The sequence below is a fragment of the Ursus americanus genome, chromosome 16, assembly GCF_024610735.1.
Source record: "Ursus americanus isolate L20-20 chromosome 16, mUrsAme1.1.p, whole genome shotgun sequence".
In the NCBI taxonomy this organism is placed as follows: Eukaryota; Metazoa; Chordata; class Mammalia; order Carnivora; family Ursidae; genus Ursus; species Ursus americanus.
Genome location: NC_142142.1, coordinates 11,248,955 through 11,275,747, shown reverse-complemented (window position 1 = coordinate 11,275,747; position 26,793 = coordinate 11,248,955). Strand labels below are relative to the sequence as shown.

Here is a 26,793-nt window from a genome sequence, read left to right as displayed (position 1 = left end):
GATAAAATCAGGGTTTATTCCGCTGTGTGATTCCAAGGACCTTCTTTATTTCTCTGCACTGCACATAATTTCTTTTTTTTTAAAGACATATTTATTTATTTGAGAGAGAGAGAGAGAGCTCACATGTGAGCAGGAGGGGGAGAGGGAGAGGGAGAGATACTTTCAAGCAGGCTCTGTGCTCACATGGGGCTTGATCTCACAACCCTGAGATCACGACCTGAGCTGAAACCAAGAGTCAGACATTTAACTGACTGCACCACCCAGGCGCCCCTAGAACATAATTTCTAAGGACCTCCTCTGCACAGACCATTGCTGTTGGCACTGAGAAGGCATCCCCTCACTCTCCTGACCTACACTTCCAAGCGTAGGCTGCTTCCAGCTTGCCTCCCCTGGGAAGCCCTCCATGAGCTCACAGAACCTCCCTACTGGTCCTGCCTGTTGCCTGCACTTGTGGTCAGCTCTTCTCTTGGCTGGAACCTACCTCTCTACTGGCCTGACAGTTTCTTAAGGGTGAGATTGGATTTTATACCTTCCTGGGGCACCCAGAGTGGAAAGTTGCAGGCTGCACGAAATGGGTGAGAGGCCTTGGCTGAGGGGCGTGGCTGGGGAATGGGCCATGACCAAGCAGACGTGGCAGGGTTGCAAGGTGGACATCGAAGTCCTGGGACAGTGGGATGGAGTGTGTGGGGGGGTGCTCTAGTCCAAATGTCCTCATCAAGTAGGTCCTGTGTGGGATGGAGGATGAGTGGGAGAGACTTGTCCTCATCCTGGCTCTCTGCCAACTCCATTCAGTCTCCCTTATTTTCCTCATCTGTGCTGTGGAGATAGAAAGAGCTTTGTCTGCACAGGGCTGCGCAGACTAGAGAGGGGACTGTGCACATGCATTGTAAACCCACTTGCTACAAACACGCTCACGCTATAGGGCCCCAGAGTCCAGCAGAGTCAAGTGCTGGCAGATGGTGCTAGGCTTGAGGGGATGCGGCGGGGGAAGCTCAGAGGGGCACCGGGAGAACCGGCCCACCTGGGATGATGAGTGCAGGAAACAAACAAATAATAGGTTGAGAAAAGCAGGATTTATGGAACACCTAAGTACCAGGGACCGTGCTAAGTGCCTCATGTCATGCCACTTAATCATCACAGTCCCTCCATATGGTAGGCTTTGTTTCCCACATTTTTACTGAAGAGGGAACTGAGGCTCAGAAACCTCAGAGATTGGTCTAGGGCAACACAGAGGGCAAGCAGTGAGCCAGGGCTGGCCAGCTCTGACTCCGGAGCCCACACTGAGGGACTGAGCTACAGCCAGGACTGCGCGGGCATCACCAGGCTGTGAGTCAGTCTCGAGGAGGATGTTAGGCCCCTAAAAGGGGGGACAGTCTTCAGACATGGTGGGTCCAAATCACTCGTTTTATAAATGAGGAGGCTGACGTTCTGGGGAGCAGGGCTGTCTGCTTCAAAATCATGCAGGGAGTAATGGCCAAAAGTACTAGAAAGCAAACTTTATTCTTGTCCCCCTTTCCCAGGACTTACAGAGGGGCTTGTACCCTGAAGGTTGGTGCTGGGTGCTGCCCACGGGAAGATGTGCCTGTCCTCCCAGGGCCCATGGGGGGCCACCGTCAGTCATCCAAGGACAGCCTTTTTCCCTCCCCCTCTCTCTGTGGTGCTTTGGGGTGCCCTCCTGTGGGCTGGCTCCCTTCTGGATCTGGCCCTGGGGGCAGGGACCTTCACCTTAGGGGTGCTGGGTCCCTGGGACTGTGACCCCATCTTTGCCCAGGCCCTCCCCAGTGTGGCTGCCCAACTGGCCGTGGACCAAGCCAACCAGGACTCCTCACTGGTGCTGGGCTCGAGGCTGGTTTCCGTGGCCCTTCCCACAGGCTGTGACACCCCTCACGCCCTGGCCACATTTCTGGCCCACAAGAATACCGTAGCTGCTTTTGTGGGCCCTGTTGATCCTGGTTACTGCCAAGCAGCAGCCCTGCTGGCCCAAGGCTGGGGCAAGACCCTCTTCTCTTGGGCGTGCGGAGCTCCAGAAGGAGGAAGAGAACTAGTGTCCACCTTGCCGTCGGCTGCCCACGTGCTGCTGTCTATCATGAGACACTTTGGCTGGGCGCGCGTGGCCATCGTGTCCTCCCACCAGGACATCTGGGTGGCCACAGCCCGGCAGGTGGCCATGACTCTCAGGACACATGGGCTGCCTGTGGGGCTGGTGACCTCTCTAGGACCGGGAGAGCAGGGGGCCACAGAGGTCCTGGAGCAGCTCTGCAGTGTGGACGGCCTGAAAAGTAAGTGTACCTGGGTGCCTTCCTCCGGTGGGCAGTGGGACTTCGGAGGGCTGTGAAGACCCTGGCCTGAGCCCTTGACGACAGCCCTGCATTTCGTCTCACAGCAGCCCTGTGAGCTAGTCCCGTTGAGCTCTGCACTTTGCAGCTCAGAGAAGGTATGTAACTTGCCGAAGTCACACAGCTGGCAAGCGGTGCAGTCGGGTTTTGAGCCTGGATTCAAGCGTTGGTTGTGGAGTGGGAGCCCAGAGCTGCCTGGCTTCCTGCCAGGGCCGCTGGAGGACAGGAGAGAGTAGCAGTGCTTGAGCCTGGAAAGGCGGTGAGAGTCAGAATGGCTTTTTTATTAAGATTTTATTTTTAAGTGATCTTTACACCCAACGTGGGGCTTGAACTTACAGCCCCGAGATCAAGAGGCACACACTCCACGGACCAGCCAGCCGCTTCTGGTTTATCAAGCCCCTGCTGTGCCGAGTGCTGGGTCACGTGGGGAAACAGGACCCACCAGGGGGCGGGTCTCTGGAGAGAACGATGTGATGGAGAGACAGGTATAGAAGCAGGTGGTCGTGACAGAGAGGTCAAGGCCATCCGAGGGTGCCGAGGCTTGGAGAATCAGAGGAGGTTTAGGGCTGGGCCCTGGGGGTCTGAGGCTTCCGGGAGGAGGCGGCACTTGCCTGTCGGCTCAGGAGAGGCACGGTGGGTAGACCGAGGCAGAGGCGGCGCCTGGAACACAGAACAGCCCTTGAAGTTAATCTAGACTGGGCTTATTTCAAACTGTGACTTGGGGCCCATCATGGTCAAGAAACTCGAATCGAGACTAGCAGTACAAAAAAAGAAAGAAAGAACGGGACAGAAAGAGAGAAGAACGGAACTGAGTAGAAGAGGGAACCTAGAATGGGACAACGGGGGCAAGCACGAGAACGCTTTGCAGGCGGCAGGGGAACTGAAACTCCCGGTGGCTGCCGCATTCTCCACCTGAGTGAGCTGGAGGCCAAGCCTGAGGAGGGCGGGTGGGCGGCCCCTGAGCAGGTGCAGCTGCCCTGAGAGCTCGTGCCCGGTGCACAGGGAGCCCCGGCCCAGGTGTGCCCGCGCCCGGGAGCGGCAGGACCTCACTTCTCGGAGCCCCGGTCTTCCAGTAGGTGGAATGGGGATGATAACACCCACCTCGCAGGGTCCTCAAGCAGCAGCTGCTCACGGCTGAGTGCACCGTAAACACGCCATTCAGCCAAGAGTCACCGAGCGCTGCCCCGGGCCCGAGCCTGGCTGGGCTCTGGGGGGGTGGTGGGGAGAGGGTGCCCAGGCCCCAGTGGGGAGCAGCTCTGGTCTGGCGGGAGCTGCTTCGCTTGGGGGTAGGAAGGGCTTCACAGAGGAGGTGACGCCAGGGCAGGGCCTGAGAAGAAGCTGATTGCAGGCAGCGATGAGGAGGAAGGCGTTCTAGGCAGAGGGACGAGCTAGTGCAAGGGGATGGAGGAATGGATGGGACTAGGGGGATGGAGAGCTCAGTTCTGTGTGGCCGGAGCATGGTGGCAGGTGGTGGGGGACACCTCGTCAGACTCCTTCTCCAGCCCTGCTGCAGAGTTTTGAGTTCCAACCAAATTGCCAGCTTTCAGGAGCCAGGAGGCAGAGTGGTTCGGGGCATATTCTCAGGGGTCAGATAGCCAGAGTCACAGTCCTGGCCCCACCTCTTACCAGCTGTGTGACCTCAGCAACTCACTAAACCTCTCTGTGCTATAGTGTCCTCATCAGTGACGCGAGGCTAATAAACCCCCTCCATCTCAGTCCACACTTCCTCCCAGGTTGTGGGTATCAGCTTTCCCCTGTGGCCAACTGCAGAACAGTGTCCCCAACTTATCAAACAAAGGGTTTTTTTGGTTAGAAGCCAGAACAAACACGGGACCAAAGAGATGGGGCAAAGGAAGCCCTGGTTCTGTTTCTTCCCAGTCCTAGTGTGTGAGGGTCCTCCCTCCTATGCTGGGACAGGGAGTAGGTAGCTTGTGGCCCATGGCCCACACAGCATGGCCACCCAGGGGCTCAGCAGAGCCTAGGGCTCCAGGCTCTGGCTTCCACATGACCAGGGCCTCAGGCGCCAGCAAGGAGACACCAGCCTTCCTGGGAGGCTGTTTTCCTGGATTTTCTAGAGAAATTGATTGCAGCAGGAACCTGAGGGGTGGCCCTTTGTTGGCTGAGGTTGTAGCCCTGGTCAGGGACCCAAGTGGAGAAGAGAGAAAAGATACAGGGGACCCCTACTTTGGATAGACGTGTGAGACCCTTGCCTTGGGCAGGGGCTCTCTTCTGTCCTGGGGGCCTGGGGAGGAACCTGGCTGCCTTATCACCAAGGGCCTATCTCCTTCTCGGAGGCAAAGAGGCATGTGCTCACTGTGGGGAGCGGACCTGAGAGTTACGAGCAGCTTTCCCGGGCCACAGATCCTGGGCTGCGGGGAAGGCCTGCAGACGCAAGCCTGCCCCTTCTCCCCCTCACCCCCCCACCCCAGTTGTGGTGCTGTGCATGCACTCAGCGCTCCTGGGCGGCCTGGAGCAGAGCGCCCTGCTGAGCCGAGCATGGGCCCGGGGCCTGGCAGATGGGAGGCTGGTCTTCCTGCCCTACGATACCATGCTCTTCGCCTTGCCCTACCGGAACCGCTCCTACCTGGCCCTCGGCGACAGCGGGCCCCTGCAGGAGGTCTATGACGCCGTGCTCACCATCAGCCTGGAGTCCGGGCCCGTGGATCAGGCCTCTGAAGCTGCCAGGGCCAGTGGAGAGGTGGCCATGCACTTGGACCCAGAGCAGGTGGGTCCGTGCAGGCCCGCACAGGGCCCGGAGTGCGGGGCTGCGGGCCGGTTACACGTGCTCCTCACCCGCTCTAGGCCTTTCTGGCCTTGGCCAGCTACCCACCTGGCCGCTCAGCCCCACCTCCACTGTGGGCCCGTGACCTGTCCCTTACTGGGCAAAGTGTCTCTGCCTAGTCCCTAGGTACTCTCTCCATCTCTAGTTCCCTCTCTCCCTCCCTCTCGTCCGTGTGTGTGTGCACGTGCTGGCTTGTGTGTGTGTCTATTAATCGCTCTTGGCCTGCTTCATCAGTTCTCCCTGTCTTGTGACTTTCTGCTTCTATTTCTCTATCTCCAGCTCAGCGCCTGCAATTTCCATTTCTGGCCCAGCTGCTCTTCCTCTCACAGACATTCTCCCTCTTCTTCGTCCGCATCTGCCTAGCAAACGTGCAGATCAGTAGGAGGGATGTTGGGGTGCGGGAGAATGGGAAGGTTTGCTGCAGTCGCTGCTGTGAATCTGAGAAGTGCCGGGGGAGGGTCGTGCTGGCTCCACTTTGCGCATAGGGCTCCGCAGCTCGAGTCCCCCGTGGGATGTCTGCTTCTTGGTGACAAGAAGGCAACAGTGTCTGGAGGTGGTGACGGGGATGCAGATGCTGGGGGAGGGCCTTACAACGAGACATTCATCTGACAAATGTGAATTGGGTCCCTCTGCTGTGCCACTGGGCCAGGCGTCAGGGACACGGTGGTGAATTAGACAGACCTGGCCTTCAGCGAGCTTCCATTAGGGCGAGACAGATAATACCCAAGCAACCGTATAACCAAATCCAAATCGTGGTAATGTCGCCAAGAGAAGGAAGCAGGATAAAGTGACAGAGAGCGGTCAGGATGGAGCAGTGGGCAACAGGAGTTGGGACAGGCAGGGAACCCCACTGTGAGGAGGCGGCACGGGAGCTGAGTCCTGCATGGGAAGGAGGCAGCCAGGGTGCGGGTCTGGGTGAGGAGCGTAAAGTCCTGGAGGCAGAGTGAGCTTTGGAGCCTAGAGAAACAGGCAGAGGGCATGGAGAGGCTGGACTGTCATGAAACGTGGGAGCAGGGGTCCGAGATGAGCTTGGGGCCGGGCCATGTGAGACATTTTATGCCAGTAAAGGAGTCTCAACTTATGGGACACTAATGGGAAACTATCAGTAGGTTTTAAGTAAGAAATCATTGATTTTTTTTTTTTAAGATTTATTGTAGACAGAGAGAGAGCACGAGCGGGAGAGGCAGAGGGAGAGGGAGAGAAAATCTGAAGCAGAATTCCGTGCTGAGTGCAGAGCCCGCCCTGGTGCTCGATCCCATGACCCTGAGACCATGACCTGAGCCGAAACCAAGAGGTGGCCACCAACGACTGCACCACCCAGGCGCCCCTTGATTTATGGTTTTCAAAAAGATCGCTTTGGCTGCCCGAGTGGCCTGAAGAAACGCAGATGAAGCAAGGAGGCCTTTAGGAGGCTCCTGTGTGGGCCGGGAGAGCAGTGAGGGCGCCTGGACCCAGATGGCAGGAGCGGAGGGGGTGAGGAGTCAGTTGGGTTGGGAATAAGTTCTGGAATAGAACCAAGAAGATTCAAAGATGAACTGGAAGAGAGAAAGAGAGGAAGCGGGAATCAAACCTGGACTCGAGACACCAGGCATTTCCCAGATTGGGGGGGGGGATGTCTGTGCAGCAGAAGCAGACAGAAGCCTTGAGGAACAGGAGTTCTGTTTTGGACATCTCAGGCAGGTTTGAGGTGCCCTGGAGACGTCGGAGTTGGTGGCGGCCACGGAGACCACGCCACCACTGAGTGGGGACTGAGGTCAGGGTGGGACCACAGGGAGGGCTGTGTTGGGGCCAGGGTGGGGGTGATAATCTGTACGATTGTGGCTGGCAGGGCTCAGAGATGTCTGGGAGTCTGTGACACGGGGTTATGGAGTTGAGGGACTGTCTCTTTCACAGGTGTCCCCGCTCTTCGGGACCATCTATGATGCTGTTGTCCTGCTGGTCCACGCCCTGAACCGCTCTCAGAGCCGTGGTGCCGGCCTCTCCGGGGCCCACTTGGGGGACCATATGGGGACTCTGAACGTGGCTGGTTTTAGCCAGAGGATCCGGACGGATGAGAAGGGCAGGAGGCTGGCTCAGTATGTCATTTTGGACACAGATGGTCGGGGAAGCCAGCTGGTCCCCACCCACATTCTGGACACAGGCACGTGGCATGTGCAGTCCCTGGACAGGGCCATACACTTTCCAGGAGGGGCCCCTCCGGCGCGTGACTCCAGCTGCTGGTTTGACCCCAATATGCTATGTGTGAGAGGTAATTCATCATCCATCTATCTATCCATCCATCCATCCATCCATCCATCCATCCATCCATCCATCCGTCCATTCATCTTTCCATCCATCCAATGCATTTTCCTCTTCCTGGAGTGCTCCCCACCTTGCCTGGTTAAATCCTACCTGTCTTACCTGTCAGGGCTGGGGGCCCCTCCCCCGTGCTCCCCACAGCTCCTGGGTGAACTGCTTTATGTTCCTAGAGTGTGTGTCCCGCACTGGCGAGGACCAGTGTCATCTGTTCCCCAGACTAGCAGGTAGCTCACGAAGCTACCTTCACCCAATTGTTTCTTTGCCGCTTCTCTTCCGCAAATGCTGCTGGAGGGCCTCCCACGTGCCAGGCACTGTGCACAGCCACAGGGATACAGGAATGAGTGAAATGATGTCCCTGCCCTCATAGAGCCGAAGTGCTTGAAGACCAGCCCCAGGGCCTGCTTTCCATGTCTGGTGGCAGAGACAAGGACAGAAAACAACACAACAGTGTGATCAGAGCCATGAGTGGGGAAGCCAGGGGCTGACGGAGCCCAGAGGAGACCCTCCTCTGTCATCCCTGGCTCACACGCTTCACCGTCTAACAGATTTCAATTCATTCATTCAACAAATCCATCAGCCAACATTTACTGAGCATCCACAGGGTCCTACGCTTGATGCTGAGAGTTGAGGATGTGAGGGCAGATAAGAATCCTGCTCACGGCCAGCACCCATGATGAAGCTCCCGAGTAACGGGGAACGGGGTAGGGCAGGTGCTCTGAGACAGGGCTCTGCGAGGGGACGCTAAGGGGGGTGGGAGCCTGAGCAGCAGCACCGGCCACAGGATGTGTCTTCTCTCCGGGATCCAGAAATGGCCACTCACACTCTAGCCCAGGATTGCCACGATTGGCTCCAATACAACTGATCAGACAGCGTGGATTGAGAGACCAGACAGCAGGGCTTTGGGGGCAAATGTACTTAGGGTTGCAGCTCAATGCTGCTGCTGACTAGCTGTGTGATCTTGGGCAAGTTGCATACCCTCTCTGGGTCTCCATCTTTCATGTGTAAATAGGAACAAAGACTTAGGACCCTCAATGGCTTGTCCTTGCACAGGGGCCAGGCAGAGCCCAGCAGCAAGGCTTGTACTTCGAGGAGATGGGAAGGGGCTGTGAGGTCACAGGTTCTCAGTGAAAACCACTCCCCCAGGGAGCACCTAGGAACCCCAGGACTGGCTGGACTTGTCCTGTCCACGGCTGGCTTCTCTGCTGTCTGAGTCTCAGGGGTCTTGTTGGCAAGAGGATGTGCTGTGTTCTTTGTTTTCTCTGATTATCTCTGCCTTGAAATGTTAACCTTAGAGATTCATTCATCCACCTCTCCTTTCAGCCTCCGCCGTATTCCTTGACTCCCTTTGGCAACAAGATTCCTCGAAACGGTGTCCATGCTAAGTGGATTAAATGTCACTTCCCCTCTTCTCTTGAATCCTCTCCACGGACTCTCTCCACCACCCTCGTAACAGAAGTAGCCATATCGAGGCCCCCAGTGGCCCCCACAGGGCTGAGGCCCAGGGCCAGCTGTCAGTCTGTGACTTGCTCGGCCAGGGAGTGGTCAGCTCCACTCCCTCCTCCCTGCTGCTCCGCTGCGTTCCAGGCTCCCCTGCTCGTGCTCCTTCTCTGGCACCTTTTCTGTTCTCCTGCTGTGCTGACCTGTGACCACCGACTCCTGTGAGCTCGGTGCTTGGAGACTTTCTGGGTTTGCTCCGCGCTCACTCCCTTGGCGTCTCACCCATTCTTGTGGCCCCCACATTGCGGTCTCCAGCATTGCTGGCTCCTTGTTGCCCGACCTCCTGCTGGACATGTCCAGTAGTCAGATGCTACCTGGGTCTAGTCGACATCTCAGACTTGATGGTATCTGAACTTGAACTCCCAGTCTGTCCCCCAACCTGCCTCCCATCATCTTCCCCATTGCAGGTAATGGGACCCCCAACCTCCCAGAGGTGCAGGAACCCTCTGTCTCCTCACACCCCCCTTCTGGCCCGTCAGCACGCCCTGGGGGCTCCATCTTTAGAATTTGTCCAGAAGCAGAGCCGTTCATCACTCACTGCCCCCACCCCGGGCCAGGCCCTCAGCATCTCTCACTGGATCGCTACCCCGCTTCCCCCTTGTCCTTGTACAACCTGGCAGGTTGGCGGATCCTTTGGAAACATAATCAGACCTGGCACACCCCCAGCAGATCCTGCAGAGCCTCGGCCTCACCCGGAGTCACGTCGGAGTCCTGGCCTCAGACTTCACAGCACCCCGGCCCCCTCAGCTCCTTGGCCTGGCTTCCTCCCCCTCTGCCCTGCTCTCCCTCCATCACACTCCCGCTTCGGAACCTGGCCACTTGCTGCCCCCTAGGCCTAGAACACTTTTCTGCCGCAGGCTGTATGCTTGCTCCCTGGTCTCCTCCAGATTAAAACTCAGAGCTTAGGCCCTCGGAGCGTAGGCGAGAGCCGGGATGGTGCGGTGGCTAGAAGCCCGGATGCCAGAGCAAAACCGCCTGGGTTTGAATCCAGGTTCTGCCACTCACAGACCGTTACTTCTCTCTTTCCTCTTCTACAAAATTGTGATCATGACCAGAGGTCATGTGCAGAATAACTGAATTGAAATACATAATAGCGTCAGAATCAGTGCTTCATGCAATACAAGAGTATAACAGATTGCAAGGTATTTGCTGCTATGATGACGACGGACTTAACTCAGACTGGGGGTCTCAGCAGGGGGCGGACAGCAGTGCTCAGTCTTCCAAGGAGAGAAGGACGGGAGGAGGCAAGGCAGGACGAAGGGATGGTCCCCTTCCTGCGGCAGCAGAGGTCAGTGTCCTTTCTCCAGGACGGGGATGGGCATTTAGCTCCTTGCCAGCCCAGGCTGCTGCTGGGGTTGCCCACAGCAGCCCTCCCAACCTTGCCCAGTGATCCTTAGCACCTCTTCATCGCCAACTCCTGACATGAGGGCTGGAGATTTTTGGTTCAGTGTAAGGAGGGCTCTCCAAACAGTCAGAGTGAAGGACAATAAGACTGGCTGCCAAAACAGGTAGTGAGTGGCTCATCACAGGGGGAATGTAAGACGTAGGACAGCAATTGAGAGGGATACAAAATTTTTATTCAGCATCTGCCCCATCCAGGTCCTGTGTTGGGTGCCAGGGACAGTGAGATGAATAAGACACAGGCCCTGCTATCCAGACACTCTGTCTAGTGGGAAGGGACCTGATATGCCAGGAGACAAAAGACCATAGTGTGATCAGGACCATAATGGCATCTGAGCAGGGTCCGTGGGGACCTGGGGACAGGGAGCCCCAGAACCCAGACAGAAATGCTTGAAATCAGTATCTGTGTGTGATGACCAGTCAACAGATAGGACTTTCCCACTTGGAGGCCATTCTGAGCCTCATCCCTGGAGAGGGTCTGGGGAGGGGTTTCAGTTCCCATTTCCCAGAGGAAGGCCAGGGAGGAGGTGCAGGGGCTGGGGGAAGGGGGCTGCCCTCCTTGCGCAGTTGTTACTGTTAGGACTCACATCCGCTCTGCTCCCCCACAGAAGCACAGCCCCCGGGCAGCCTCCTGGCTTTTGCTCTGGCCTGTCTCCTGGTGCTGGCCGGCGGGGCCCTCACTTGCCTCATCAGGTGAGACTGTCTGCGCCCGAGCCTCATTCTGCCCCTCGGTGCCCCCCACCCCACAGGGCCTCTCTTCTGTAGGCACAATCCTGGCAACCCATAGGAGACTTTCCTATCCTCCATTCCAGCACCTCAGGACTGCCCCTCCCTCCTAGAGGCTCGGTCAGGGCCCTGTCGAGGCTGGGGTGCCTCCCGAAAAAGGTCCATTTGAAAGTTGGGGAAGAAGCCTGCGACCTCACGCACGACTGTCCCTCGCTGAGCTTCAGGCTATGAACGTGGACAATGAGGGCTTGACCAGGAGGATTCCCTGGGCTTCTTCCTGGGTTGAAAACAATTCTTCCTGGGTCTGAAGTCCTCTGTGTTCTCTGAGCCTCAGCCACATCTGGAAGGGGTAGCTGTGTACCCCCACCCCTCACCCCAGGCTCTGATCACCCCAGAAAGCCTCCAGGCAATTTGGGAATTTGCAGGCTAGGGACCAGCAAGCATATCGGGCCAAGGGATGAGCCTTGAACTGGGGCCAAGGCCTCTGTAGGAGGAAGTGCTCCGTGGTGCCCTCCCAGCTCAGCTGGGACTGCTGGGGACACAGGAAGAGGGCTTGAAGGTCAGCGCAGGTCCAAAGGGCCCGAGGGCGGTGGGAGTGACATGTGTGCCATCCCTGTGCCCTGCACTTCCTCTTCCCCCAGATCCGGAATCCAACAGTGGCAGCTGGTGCGCGGCCGCCACCGGGTCCTGCTGACAGCCCAGGAGCTCACCTTCATCCAACGGCCCCCGAGCAGACGGGTAGGTGGGGCAGGCACTGGGCTGGCGGGGCAAGCCCCGGACTGAAGCCTTGTCCAGACTCTTGACCATGCCTGTCCCCTCCAGAGGCTGCACATGGACAGCGTGAGCGAATCAAGGAGTGTGGTGGATGGTGGGAGCCTGAGGTCAGTGGCCCAGGGATCAGCAAGAAGCCTGCCAGCCCCCCAGGAGCCCACCAATGTGGCCCTGTACCAGGTGAGGGCCTCTGCCACCCCACTTCCAGGTCTGAGGAGCTGCAGGGAGTTTGGGAGAAGCCGATGGAGCCTACAGCCTCTTGGACCTCTGTATGCCCTACTTCCGTTATGGAGTGGAAAACTGAGGCTTGAAGAGAACCAGTGACTTTCTGGGGTCCCACAGTAAATCAGTGGCATGGTGGGAGGGGGAAGCAGAACTCCCAGCTCCCAGTTCAGCATGGTTTGTGATGTGACCTTGGGAAACAACCAGTTCCTGGCCACTTGGGCCTGGGCACTCCTGGCATGGGTCCACCCCAGGGCTTCTCTCAGCCCTGGGACCAGCCTACGTCACCCTCCTGCCTATTTCAGCAAGGGACAGTGCGATCCCAGGTCCCTGAGGCCCAGAGGCCCAGCCCCCTGCCCCAGACAGCCGCTGGGCAGAGCCTCGCCACCAGCTGAGAGCAAAGGCTGCAAAGTCAGAGATTAGACCAGCAGGATTCTAAAGACACCGTGGCTTCTCAGGTGCTGTGTTCTCAAATTTGGCAATTCACTGATGCTCCAATTCTCATATTCCGTGACTCACGGTTGACGAGCTGGGCTAATTGCACAGGAAGCAACACAAGGCTCAAGCTCCTTCTGTCCCACCTTCTCTCCAGGGGAATCCCATCTTTTTTCTTTTATGCTGAAAGGAGGCTTTAATGATGTACACAGCGTGTGTTGTCCGCTCCTCTGAGTAGCGGACGGGCCGTGGGTGAGGCTGAGGGGGCAGAAACCCAGCAGTGACAGGTGACATGCGGCTAAGGCTGTAGCTAGCTCTGAGCCAGGCCAGGGCGAGGACAGAGCTCCAGCCCGAAGCTTCCTTCGCTCCCAGCCTCCCCTCTCCTACAGGCCCTGGATCACAGACCCCTCCCCCCCAGTCACTTCGCAGGCTTTGGGGTGTTGTGGGTGCCTGAGGCCTGCAGAGTAAAGCTGACCTTGAGACTGGGAGCTAACACGCTTTATATGCACCAATTGTTAGCCCTCCGGTGTGGGCGGGGGTCTCATCTTCGCATTACAGAGTTGGAACCCAAAGTCACTTGTCCAAGGTCACTGAGCTAGACAGTGGTGGAGTTAGGACTGAACTCGGGTCTGTCAGCCAAAGCCGGGCCCCTGGCCTTGCCCCACCAAAGCGAAAGTCTGACTTTGGTTCCTGCTAGCCAGGCTCTGCCTAGCTCGGAGCACACAGAAAGACTACGTTTATGGGGAAGAAGGCGAGGCTGAGAGACACCGAGGGACTGACCCAGGGTCACACTGCTGGGGACCAGCAAGTGAACTCTTGTTCTTCCTTGAACAGGGGGAGTGGGTGTGGCTGAAGAGGTTTGAAGCTGGCACTGCCCCGGAGCTGAGGCCCAGCTGCCTCAGCCTCCTGAGAAAGGTAGGGCTGCGGAGGGGGTGGGGGATGGGCTGCGGAGGGGGTGCTGTCAGGAGACCCCTAGTGGTATGGAGTGGTCCCCACTCAACGTAGAAACTTCTAGCCTCAGGAAGGAGTCCTTCCTGTTGTCACAATCGCTGTCCCATGGCCGACCCCTCAAGCACCGTTACACACCATCACTGTCATCTTCACACACGAGCATGCCTAAAGTCACAGCACCACCCCAACATGGCCATCACCACGACCACCGGGTGCACAGTCCCTTCCATCAGTATCATCAACACCCTCGAAGAACCTCATCCCGTGCCCTCCATCCCTCCACCCACCCACCCAGGTATCCACTGTGTACTGAATACCAAGTACGTGCCGAGCTGTGTGCTGGGTTTGGGGTAGAGCTGGGGAGAAGAGGGACGGGGCTCCTTCCTTCAGGGAGCTCCCGGTCACTTGTTCATCACTAAGCACATGAGCCCCTCCACCCCCGAGGCTGCCACCATCCTAAGAGGCACTGTGGGCTGGAGGACGGAGCACAGGACTTGAGTCAAGAAGGTCCTGGGGAGAACTCTGCCTCCATGAAATGCTTAGCTTTCCTGTAAAATGGAGCTAATCAAGTCCAGTCCCAGGGAATTATGAGGATTGGAGAGAACATATGAAATAACCTAGAACTGTCCCTGGCCAGCAGTGTGCCTTTGATAAATGGTGAATTTTATTATTATTATTTCCCACATGACCACGATCTGAAATCAAGTTTGGAGAGATTAAGTGACTGGAGGCGAGGGTAGGCATGTCCTAGTCGGCATCTTGCAACCAGAGCGAATAGATGTTTCTTAAAAGAAGAAGTCCTATATGTGGTCAAATAAGTTTGGAAATTGCTTGCGTTAGCCATCGGGCTTTTCAGAACCTTCAATATGTTCTGGTTATCTGTGACTGTGTGACAAAATGTAGTGGCTTCAAGCAACAATCATTTTTATGATATTCTTGTGTGGGTAGGAAATTTGGGCAGGGCTCAGCTGAGCAAGTCTTTGGTTCTATTTGGCATTGGTTGGGGGTCACTTAATGGTATTTGGCTTTAAATGGGCTGTCAGGTTGGCAAACTATGGCACGCAGGCCAAACCAGGTCCACTGCCTGTTTTTATAGAAAAGGCTTTACTGGAACTCATATTCATTCCTTTACGTATTGTCTGTGTCAGCTTTTGCCCTCGGTGGCAGAGGTTAAGTATTTGTGACAGAGACTGTATGGGCTGCAAAGCCTAAAGTATTTACCAACTGGATTTTTACAGAAGAGTTTGCTGACCTCCGGTCCAGAGGGCCTAAAAAGGCTTTACTTACGCATTCGATTACTTACATGCTGGCAGGGCATTTGGAAGAGCGGGTTCAACCAGACCTGACTTTCCACTCTGTGTAGTCTCTCCACGTGGTCTCTCTAGCATGATGACTCCGGGTAGAAGGACTTCTTACAGCCATTCAAGTCCCTAACAGAGAGGGCTAGAAGAGACAGGAAGTAGAAGCTGTTAGTCTCCTAAGAGCCAGACCCAAAATGCAAAGACCACTTCCACCATGTTCTGTTGGTCACAGTCATCACAGAACTCACTCGAGGGGAAAGGACAGAGGTCCCACCTCTTGCTCTCAGGAGGGTCAAAGGATTGAGGCCATTCTCAACTCACCAGATATATTCACATAATTGTGACCTGTATTCAGGTCTCCCCCACTTAGTTGATCCTTGAACTGTTTTTGTGAGAAGGTCCAAACCAAACAAGGCTTCCATTTTTCCTGCTTGAATAAATGTTAGCATTGCTGGTGGGGTTGGAGCTCTCTGACCTGCTGGGCAGCCATCAGGGAAGCTGTTTTCTTCTTGAGCCTGATCCCTTCTGCTCTTCTTCCTCTCTTCATCAGTCCTTGCTTCTTGGAGGGGACAGAATGTACACTTAGATTGGGAAACAAGCTTAGATGCCTATACCGTGGAGTTGGCTACAACTTACTCACTTATTTACCCATGACGTTTCCACTCAGTTTTTCACCTACTTGTTCATCCATCCATCATCTGTTCATCTATCTATCCATCCATCCACCCTCTACCCATCCATCCATCCATCATCCTTCCATCCATCTATCCATCCTCCATCATCCATCCACCCATCCATCATCCATCCATCATCCATCCATTTATCCATCCATCCATCCATCCATCCATCCATCCATTCATCATGCATCCACCCATCCAACCATCCATTTATCCTGCATGCATGCATCCATCTATTACCCATCCCTCTATTCATCCATCCATTCATCTATCCATCCATTCAACCATCCAACCAGCCATCCACATATCCATCCATCATCCATCCATCCAACCATCCATTTATCCATCCATCATCCATTCATCTATTATCCATCATCCATCCATCATCCATCCATCCATCCATCTATCCATCTTTCATCCATTCATCCATCCAACCATCCATTTATCCATCCGTCCATCCATGCATCCATCCATCCATCCACCCATCCAACGTTTCTGGTGCCTGTCTGTGCTCTGCCCTGTGCTGTGTGCTAAATACTGGAGGCCCAGATGTGGACTGTACCTGGTCCTGCCTTTGACAAGCGCCTGAGGGCTCTACTGTGCCCATTGCCCCAACAGATGCGGGAGCTGCGGCATGAGAATGTTGCTGCCTGCCTGGGTGTCTTTGTAGCCCCGGGGGTCAGTGCTGTAGTGCTGGAGCACTGTGCCCGGGGCAGCCTGGAGGACCTGCTGCGGAATGAGGCTCTGCGGCTGGACTGGACCTTCAAGGCCTCTCTGCTGCTGGATTTGATCCGTGTGAGAACCCTCCCCGGGTTTGGAGCTATGGGGGCCATGGGGAGGGCAAGGAGACAAGAGATGCTCAGATTTCCAAGACCTGGTCTCTTTCCACTTGGTCTAAGAAAAACCTGAACAGTGTGGGAAAAGGTGAGAGGAGGCAGGAAGGGTTTCTAGGGTCTGTGGGATTCTGAGAGGACCAGGGGCCCCTTTCATTCATCGCAGGCCTTTTGGACCACCACTATGTCCACCCCAGGGCATGCGGTATCTGCACCATCGGCATTTCCCTCATGGCCGCCTCAAGTCCCGAAACTGCGTGGTGGATGGACGCTTTGTTCTCAAGGTCACGGACCACGGTTATGCAGAGCTCCTGGATGTTCAGCGGGTTCCCCGCCCCCGGCCAGCCCCAGAAGGTCAGCTCAGGGGTAGGCAGGGGCCACCAGTAGGTTCTGAGGCCTCTGTTTAAATCGGATGCTTATGAGGCAGGGAGAAGGGGTGGATGTCCAATCCTTCAGCATTTCCCGTGGTGTGACCTTGAGCGGCCTCAGGCCCTTTGCCTGTGAATGGGGGAGAATGGAAGCACCTACGTCCTCCCGGGCAATGACGCCACATGTGCGAAGCGCCCGCCCACCGCGGCCCAGCCTGGTGCTCAGTGGGTGAGGACGGTGTGCCCTGCCCTGTGACCTCAGAGCTGCTGTGGACAGCTCCGGAGCTGCTGCGGGCGCCGGGGGCGCCGGGGCGGGGCACCCTCAAAGCAGACGTCTTCAGCATCGGCATCGTCCTGCAAGAGGTGCTGACTCGAGGCCCACCCTACAGCTCCTCGGGGCTCTCCGCAGAAGGTACAGCACCCCGTCCTCCTTCCTCGGCCTGTCCCCGCCTGGAGTCCCCATGTAGTGGGGGAGCCCTGTGGCCGTCGGGAAATCCAGGCCTGGATAGAACCACACAGGCGCACTTGCCTGGTTTGACCTTGAGAACTGAGTTTCTTTGGCTCAAGCCAGGCAGCCAGCGGCAGCCTTGCCAGAATGGCAGCTGACCAGCTCCGGGGCCGAAGACATTGGTTCCTGGGAGAAACCTCCACCGTCTTCTCTCTCTTCCGGGGTCATTGCCGTGTCTGTGGGTGCTCATGCCCTAATCATCCCTCTTGCTTACTGTCGTCTTCGTGCTCACGCAGACCTCAGTTTTCTCCAGCTGCTTCACTTACTACACAACCTTACACAAGTCACTTCCCCTCTCTGAGCCTCAGTTTTCTCATCTTTAAAATGGGGATGAAATAAAAAACGGGCCAGACATGTGGCCCACGTCGAGTGTGGCTAGGCTGCTCACTATTGGGGGGCTTGCTTCTCTGCCCAGGTGGGGCTCCTTCAAGAATATCTCATCTCCTTCGATGTGTGGAGGACTCTCACTCACACCGTCCCCATCATCGCCCGGTCTTAGACATGTTCTCTTCTGACCCCAGTGCCAGGGCCCAACTTCAGAAACGTTTCTTCCCCTTCTGTGTTCCCTGTCAGGGTGACCCAGACCCTGGGCTGTTTTAGCTGTCCCCCTGCTGCCTGTGTCCAGTCCCAGGGACCTGTCCCCACACACAGCCTGGCTTCTCAGCTGCAGTGCGGGGCAGCGAGGGAGCCGAGCCCACCACCCCCTCCCACCCCCAGTGGAAGATCTTTAACTCATGGGACGCCTGGCTCGCTTCCTTTCTCCAGCAAAGCACGGCTCAGTGAGTAATGAGCATTCCAGGCCCCAAATTTATGAGGTGGAGGAGTGGGAAGGAGAGGGGCCTTTGTCAGGCCATTTGTTCAACACTCCTCAGTGGCCTGGGCCCCCCACATTTGCCTGCCAGGAGAGGCGAGACTAGCCAGATGGAGTGTGTAAGCCAGGCTGCCAGGGCACGGCGCCTCGGGCCCAGACTCCATGAGGTTTTAGGGGAAGGGACCAGGCCTGGAACCCTTGGATGGTCACCACTGCATTGGGCTGTCAGGCCAGGGCCTGCCACTTCCCGGGGGAAGGGGGGAGTGTCTTCCCTGGTCTCAGGGAGGAAAATGCAAAGAGCGCAGGTACCAGGGGACACCGACCTAAGCTTAGCTCAGCGCCAATCCCCTTCATAACTTCAAGTAAATGCCTCTCAGGCTCCGAGCCTCAGTTTCATCATCTGTAAAATGGGGACCATGTGGCCTGCCTCCCAGAGTGGTTGTGAGGACTCAGTGAAATTCTTTACACAAAGTGCCTGACACCTGGTGGGCACTCTATAAATATTTGCCCGAGTGATTTTAGGAATGTGCTGATGCGGGACCCCACATTCTCTCCTGACCTCCCAACTTCAAGCAGACCCTCCTTGCTCTTAGAAATAACATCTTTTCAAGATCCTGTGTGCGTGCTGGGGGGCGGGGCTTGCAGCTTCCAGAGCTCTGTCATGTGTATTATCCCCCCTGGACAGCCTTGTGGGGGGGAAGTGCATTCTTTGGGGATAATTGAGGGAGGCTCAGAGCGGGCAAGGGACCACTCAGCGGAAAGCAGTGCATCAGTGCTGTTGCCCTCAGATCTCCTGGAATCATCCACGGAGCATGTCCCACAGAGCTGGGGGTGTAGCCTCCTCCCTCCGCAGCTGGCGGGGCTGGTCGAGCACGTGATGCCCTGGGCGTGGACAGCGGGCCTGGCGGGCGAGGGAACACGACACCGGCCTGGCCTGGGCCGGTGGCCTTCAGCACGTTCACATGCGAGGACTCCATGTTAACGTCAAAAACCTTTGGAGCCTCACATGCTACTATTTGACTTTTAATATCCGCCGACTGAGACAAAGACAGAATCTGCTCTGAAATCAGCAACGCTTTGCAATGGGTTTGCGTTTTGTTCATCATAACACCGTCCGAATACTTTCGAGAGAGTTGTCCGTGTGTATGATGTATTATTGATTCCGTCTGCACACACTCTTTTGTAAGCACATACAGATTTCCAGACCCTTTACCCACAGGCCCTTAGGGTCTGATGGCGGCAGGCTGGAAGCCTCTGGGCAAAGGAGATGAGGCAGAAAGAGCTCAGGCTCCGATCTAGAGTTTGCTTTTTACCAGCCCCATAGCTGGGGGTGAGCTACGTCACTCCCAGGAGCCTCAGTTTCCCTATCTGTAAAATGAGACAGGGACTCGAGCCCTCTCCCCAACAAGGGGGCCAACAAGGAGTGGGGAGGGGAGCGAAATCCAGAAAGAAGCTTCTCCTCGTGGGCACCAAGGGCTCCCACCTCCTCGGCCAGGAGAGGAGAATCCCAGTCCTCCTCTGCGAGTGACTGCTGTATCCCTCAGCCCTAGGAAGTCTGTACTATTTTATGCCCTTTTTATCTGTGAGTAAAATGAGGCGCGGAGAGGTGGCATAACTTAGAACATCGATGGGTGATCTAGAAGTCCCCTCCGGACCCGCTGCAAGTCTGAGCTCGGTACCCCCACCCCACTTCCTCCCAGAGCCCTTGTGAATCTCTCGGTGCCCCCCAGTGTCCCCCAACAACTTCCGGGGGTGGAGCTTTTTCAAGCAGTTGTTAGATGGGGACACCGAGGCACAGAGAGATGGCAAGTGGCAAAGCCAGGACTAGAACACTGATCTGTCAGACCTCACTTAGCCTGGTGGCCTTTATTACAGGGAATGGGGACGGGAAGATCATGGCTGGGGCTGTCTTGGGAAAATAGTAATGATGATGATAATGAAAGCAGACAGCCTTATTTCTTCCCCGGGGAAGTGGCACCAGAAAGTCTCCAGGTGGCAGGGCTGGTGGAAAGAGCCACAACGTCGGGGTTTCAAGCACGTCGGTGGGCATCGCTGGCAGCAGCGGCTGGGTTGCGGGGGGGAGAGCCTGCTACGAGCCAGCGGCTTAACATCCATCCTCTCTCCCCTCTGCGCCCCTCTCAAGAAGGCAGTTTATTAAGCTCATTTCACAGATGGGAAGACTGAGGCTCGGCGAGATCTGGGTCCGTCCACCATCTCCTAGAGAGGTTGTAGCAGATTTGGAATTCAAACCCCGTTCTTCCAGTCCTAGTGCGAGACCCTTTTCCTGGTCACATCCTGGGCAATCCTGGGTCTGCTGGCCAGCATGCCATGGGGTGCAGAGCAGGGGAGCCAAAGAGTACATGCAGGGCCTGATCCCTGCACCCCCAGAGGCCTCCCCTGCCTTCTCTCTCGGGACCCCAGGCCAACCCCTTCCCACGAGCCTTGCTGGGGACCTCGAGTCTTTCATCCCCATGGTGTTGATTGCAGAAATCATCAGGAAGGTGGTATCACCCCCTCCCTTGTGCCGGCCCCTGGTGTCGCCTGACCATGGGCCACCCGAGTGCATCCAGCTGATGGAGCAGTGCTGGGAGGAGGCTCCAGAGGACAGACCCAGCCTAGACCAGATCTACACCCAGGTCAGTGCTCCCTCGGCCAGTGCTCACAAGAAATGGCTCCTCCGTTCGCCTCACTTAGCCCAGTGGAAGCCCGACACTACCTCTGGGGCCTGGAAACCCTATGTAGTAAGGGGGCCCAGGCCGGCACCCTCATTCTTGAGGGCTGTGCCTGAGGTCCGCCCTCCGAGGAAAACTTTCTCAGAACCCTGGGTTCCGGAGATGTTTGTGGAGTGCATTCCTAAGTGCCGAGCCCCGTGCTAAGTGTTACGCTTACTTTATGTAATCCTCATAATGGCCCTCCAAAGAAGTACTAGTATTATCTCGGCTTCATAGGAGAGAAACTGAGGCACAGAGAGGTGAGGGGCTCACCCAATGTAACTCAGGGAGTGAAAGGTGGGGCTGGAATCCAAACTCAGGTTTGTCTGTCTGCAGACCCGGCACCGGAGCAAAGAGGCCCTTCGTGGCTGTGGAGGCAGCACTGGTTCCCCTCGTCCGTGCGTGGAATTTGTGAGGGGCACGGGTACATCCCCACCCCCAGGCCTGCCTTGGTAACTGCAACAGGAGGGGTGAGGCAAGTTGCCACGTGTTTGCAGGGCGAAGGTGGAGTGTGTGGGCCTGAATGAGCTGGCTAATGGCTCCCACGGGACCAACCCATCAAGCCTGAGGTGACAGCTTCGTGCCCCCCCTTTCTGCCCTGCACTCCCCAGCCGCAGTGGCACGTGGCCAAGGAGAGGCTCAGCAAGCGAGAGGGGCGTCCAGACAGGTGGTGAGGGAGCGAGAGCCAGGAAGACAGACGGGAGGAACGCGCAGGTGTCCTCCGAGAACTCTTCCACATCCCCTGACTTCCCACACCCTCTCCCCACCTCAGCTCTGGCATCAGGGGTGGTGTCTCCATTCCACAGACGAGAAATCTGGGTCTTAGAGTAGAGGAGCCCTCAGTGGCCACAGTGAGGCTGGGTTGCAGAGCTAGGACTAGCAGCCAGTTCTTCAAACACGAGCCTGGAATCTATCCAGGGATCAGAGATTGTCGTGGCCAGCGGGTGACTGTGAGGAAAGATCCTGCCCAAGGCTCTGGGGCAGAGAAGGCGGGGACGGGCATATGGTAGACAGCACGAAGGTGGGAACTGCGTCACACTGTGGGGGGCTGGGGCCAACATGCCTGCGTTCACATCTACGCGGCAGTTCACCTCCTTGACCTTGGGCAAGTCAATTGCTCTGTCAAGCTTCAACCTCCCTAAAAGTTGCTGGGAAAGACTAACCCTGGCCCAACTTGCCATATTGGAGTGACCATCAAGTGAGAGAACGAAGTTAAGAACACAGTGGTTCTCTGAGAAAGAGAGAGTGAGTGAGGCGTTAGACAAAGAACGCTGACCTCCAAGTCAAAAGGCTTGGTTCATGTTGACTTAACCTTGTCCTGGGAGTACCAGCTAATGCAATGAAACAAGAAGATGAATGTTAGAAAGGAAGAAGAGAATGAGTGCTATTTGCATATCCTATGACTGTGCTCCTGGGCAACCTGAGGGAAACAATGGAAAACACATCCCAAATTTTAAAATAATTCATTGGGGTGGCTGATGATAAAATTAACACATGAAAGATCTCAGTTTGAAACTCAGTTCCACCATTATGAGGTCCTTGACAAGTTATTTTACTTCTCAGATCCTTTGTTTTTTCATTTGTATCATGGGGACCTTCCTTGCACAGGTGCGCTTCCGGTCAGCATGTGTCCTTGGTGTCTCAAGGTCAGCAGCTGCCATGCCCACCCCAACTGACCTTTACAGCTTGTACCTCTGCTTTTTTTTTTTTTTAAAGATTTTATTTATTTATTTATTTGACAGAGATAGAGACAGCCAGCGAGAGAGGGAACACAAGCAGGGGGAGTGGGAGAGGAAGAAGCAGGCTCACAGCAGAGGAGCCTGATGTGGGGCTCGATCCCATAACGCCGGGATCACGCCCTGAGCCGAAGGCAGACGCTTAACCGCTGTGCCACCCAGGCGCCCCTGCACCTCTGCTTTTAACGGGCGATACAAAATAGGTGTGTGTTAGGGGCTGCTGCCGCTCCCCACCTTACAGATGCTTGGTAGAGAGAAGTGGTACTAATGGAGGTTGGATATACACACCTACACACACACACACACACACACACACACACACACACGTGCATGCACATGCTAAGCCGCTGGATTTACACAGGAAGGGGCTCCTTCACTCTGACAATCATTAATTTGCTTCTCCCACTGACTGCACTTTGGGAAGGTGCAAACCAGATTGGGGAAGGTTCTAGTAAATCTCCTTAGGGAACACACTGCGGTCTTTTCTGAAAATTTTTCACTGAAGGTATGACTTATGACCACACATGAACGTCCTCATATGAAGACCTAAGCTAGTTATTTCTCTCCGCTCAGCAACTGGCAGTAGTTGCGTTTCTATTGAGCAACAATTTAATGTTCCACTGTCTCATGGACTCTGTGGTTTGTGTAATCTATATTTCCCTCTTTGCTTTGTTGCTAGGAAGCTCATGTTCAAAATTGTGACCAACTTCTGGCATGCATTTTGCTAGACAAAAATAGCATGGATTTTTTCTTCTTTGGTCCCGGCATCCTTACCTATTTATTATTTAATTTTGTAAAAAAGTTTTTTTGAACAAGGAGAGAAATAGAGAGGTAGAAATGATTATATACATAAATAATCTACATATATCCTTTCTATCTGCCCATCTGTTCATCCATCCTTCCATCCATCATATCCACCCATCTATCTATTCATCCATCCATCCATCCACCATATATATCCATCCATCATCCATCCATCCATCCATCCATCCATCCATCCATCCATCCATCCATCCACCTTTGAAAGCAAAGAATGTCTCTTCTACAGTGTTGTTGTGAGAACCAGAGCAGCAAGGTTAGCAGTAATGCTATGCGGGGCCATAGGCTTCTTTGTAAAGTCATCTCCCTGCCTGCCTCATACAGAACTCACTCACTTTTCCTCCCGGAGGTCTGTGCTTTTCCTTGTCAGAGCCACCATCCCTTGTCTTTTCCATATCTGCTCCCCACCTGTGGAACTCCTCCAGGCAGGGACTATGTCTGCTTCAATCCTGCAGCTGAGATTTCCAACCTGAGAGCAAGTGTGCTGACCTTCATGGGTGAATTGGGATTTTTGTTCCATTTTCAGTTCAAAAGCATCAATCAAGGCAAGAAGACCAGCGTTGCTGACTCTATGCTGTGGATGCTGGAGAAGTATTCCCAGAACCTGGAGGACCTGATCCAAGAGCGGACTGAGGAACTGGAGCTGGAGAGGCAGAAGACAGAGAGGCTGCTCTCTCAAATGCTCCCTCCGTGAGTGGCCCCTTAGGACTTGATTGTGCCTCTAGCCTCGGTGGCTCTGAGCATGGGACCTAGGACATAGTAAGTGCTCAGTAAATCTGGGTTCCACGAATTCATTCAATTTACTCATTGTTTATTTATCTAACATGTTTTCAGAGAGCCCTTATATGTGCCAGGCACTATGCTGGGCTTTTAAGTATTAATTCTGCTACCTCGCTCCCTTGAGAACAAGGAGAGGGCATAGTGTCCCCCATCTGACTTCAGAGGAAGTAATGTCCAGAGAAGGACAGGTACTTGCTGGAGGACAGCTAGTACACAAGCAGACCTGACCCAGATCCCCTGATGCCCAACCCAGGAATTTCCCCCCAAGACCCCTCCCTCACCTCCAAACTGTGGGAAGGGGGTATCCCCACCCTGTGACTGGTCCTTCCCATTCCTTCAGGTCTGTGGCTGAAGCTCTGAAAATGGGGGCAGCTGTGGAACCAGAGTACTTTGACCAGGTCACCATATACTTCAGTGACATTGTGGGTTTCACCATTATCTCAGCCCTGAGCGAGCCCATTGAGGTGGTAGGCTTGCTCAACGACCTCTACACACTGTTCGATGCTGTTCTGGGCAGCCACGATGTGTATAAGGTGAGGACACCAGGAGCCGGTATCACATCCCTCCTTCCTCTACTGCTGTGTTTGTGTCATTTATCTGTGTGTTTTTATCAGTTAGCTATTGCCATGTAACAAATAATCCCAAAACCCAGTAGTGTAAAATTATAAGCATTTATTATCACTCATAAACCTATAGGTCAGCTGGAAAGTTCTCTAGACTCAACTGGACCACTCATACATCTGTGGGCAGTGTGGTGAGATAGGAAGTTCTGCTGATCTTGGCTGGGCTCTCTCATATCTCTGGAACCTTGAATGGGACAGCTCTGGCCCACAGGGTCTAACCTCAAGCAGGCTGGTTGGTATCGTTCCCATGGTGTGGCAGGGTTCTGAAAGAGAAGGCGGAAGCACAGAAGCCTCTGGAAGTCTGAGCTGGCATTCGGCACGTGGCTACTTCTGACATATTCTATTGGTCAAAGCAAGTCAAAAAGCCAACCCAGGGGCACCTGGCTGGCTCAGTCAGTGGAGCATACAATTCTTGATCTCAGGGTCATGAGTTCAAGCCCCACATTGGGCATAGAGTTTACTTAACAAAAAAGGCCAACCCAGATTTAAGGGGGTGGGTAATAAACTCCACCTGTGCTGGGCAAAGGGCCAACAGATGAGTCATCTCCTGTGCCTCCCCTTTGGGAGCTCTCAGTTTTGCAGATGAAAGAGGAAGGCAACCCACAGTAAAAGTGATGATCAGGGCAGGCAGAGGAGGCTGAAAGGGCCCCCAGTCCAGCTAGGGATAGATGTGTAGAGTAAAAAGCAAGAAAGGCTTCCTGGAGGAGGTGCTGTGTTCCTAGCGCTGTCCAGTCTGGGTGTGGTTGCTCCAGGCAAGCCATGGGGGAATAATGTGCCAAAGCTGGAGCCTTGAGACGATGGGCCCAGTGAGTATGAAGAGTGATGAATGGGTTGTAATGACTGGACATGAAGTGGGCCCATGGTGGAGTGGGTGGTGGCTGGGGGACACTGGAGAAAGGAGTGGGGCCGGAGCTGTCAAGACCTTCCATGATCTAGTCCCTGTCCCTCTCTCGATCCTGGGTTTGATTCCCAGCTTGGCCACCAGCATCTGTGTAGATTTGGGCAAATGTCTTCCTCTCTCTGGACTTCTGTGTCGTCGCCTATAACACAGGAATGATGACCCCAGCCCCGGGGGTTTACAGATGATGGGCGGATCCTATCCCCCTTGAAGTAGTGCTGTGTAAACTGAGATTGTAGAAGTGAATAGTGTCCTATCCCTGCCTGCCTGCTGTGGGGACCCCACCTCAATCCTGCCCCTTATTCTGACCCAGTTGCTGGAGGTCTTGAGTTGCTCTAGACACAGTGGAGGAGGGGTGGAGAGGGAGCTCCCCAGAAACCGCCATACTCAGACTCCACTGGCCTTCTTTTGCGACCCACCAGTCTCCTTCTAACCACAGCCCTCCAGGGAGGCAGGGACAGAGGAGAGCCAGGCCCTGGGGCAGAAGCCAGGATAGACAGGAGGCCTGGACGGGAAGTTTTAGAGGCAGTCTGCTGATAGCACTATGTACAGTATCCCAACAACAATAATTGCCAGTACTTACTGAGTGCTTACTGTGTACTGGACACTAGTCTAAGTGCTTTATATGTACTAATCCATTTAACCATCCTAACAGACTGTGAGGTAGGTAATGGCACCCCTAATGTATAGATGAGGAAATGGGTGAATAAGGGGCTTATCTAATTACATGTTTTCAGTGGAATGTGGAGCTGAGATTTGCACTTGGGCATTCTGATCCCAAGAACCCCCTTCTGTGGCGGGGGCAGGGGCTGGGTTCGCCAGCCTCATGACATGGACATCCTCAGGAGAAAGTCACAGGTTCATAGTGGCTCACAAGACTCTCCAGGAACTGGCCCCATCTACCTCCCCAACTGTACCTCTGGCCACTCCATGCAGACCTCTGCATTCTTCACACGAGCTTTGCTCTCAGGGCCACTGGGCCTTTGCACATGTCCGTCCTCCTGGGACACACTCTCCCTCCTCCTCATCTGGCTCCCTCCTCCTCATCCTTCTGGCCTCAGGTTATCCCCCTTCCCCTCCCAGACAGGGTTAGGAGCTCCTGTGCGGTGCTCTTGTAACTACCCCTGGACGGCACAGCCATGCTTTATGGTTCTAACCCAAATCACTCTGTCCCCAGTGCTTGGCAATGTCCAGCACGTTGTATGTCCTCTGGAAATATATATTGACTGAGTGAGGAGCTCACTGAAGCCCAGAAAGGAAAGTGGCTCGCCCAAGGTCACACAGCCAGTAGGCGGTAGAGCCAGGACAG

General features: G+C 55.2%; 1 protein-coding gene across 1 annotated transcript in view; it reads left to right on the top strand.

Annotated features, from left to right (window-relative positions):
- Nucleotides 1-1,576: 1,576 nt before the first annotated feature.
- The window catches only part of LOC123804220 (guanylate cyclase D-like), a 37,724-nt gene continuing 12,507 nt past the window's right edge, over nucleotides 1,577-26,793 (top strand). The window contains exons 1-13 of the mRNA XM_045816275.2: nucleotides 1,577-2,279; nucleotides 4,766-5,061; nucleotides 7,012-7,366; nucleotides 10,923-11,007; nucleotides 11,682-11,778; nucleotides 11,863-11,991; nucleotides 13,303-13,383; nucleotides 16,016-16,192; nucleotides 16,428-16,584; nucleotides 16,861-17,010; nucleotides 20,405-20,553; nucleotides 23,710-23,873; nucleotides 24,304-24,496. Coding sequence (XP_045672231.2) covers nucleotides 1,577-2,279; nucleotides 4,766-5,061; nucleotides 7,012-7,366; nucleotides 10,923-11,007; nucleotides 11,682-11,778; nucleotides 11,863-11,991; nucleotides 13,303-13,383; nucleotides 16,016-16,192; nucleotides 16,428-16,584; nucleotides 16,861-17,010; nucleotides 20,405-20,553; nucleotides 23,710-23,873; nucleotides 24,304-24,496 — 2,736 coding nt within the window. The remainder of the gene's footprint in view (nucleotides 2,280-4,765; nucleotides 5,062-7,011; nucleotides 7,367-10,922; nucleotides 11,008-11,681; nucleotides 11,779-11,862; nucleotides 11,992-13,302; nucleotides 13,384-16,015; nucleotides 16,193-16,427; nucleotides 16,585-16,860; nucleotides 17,011-20,404; nucleotides 20,554-23,709; nucleotides 23,874-24,303; nucleotides 24,497-26,793) is intronic.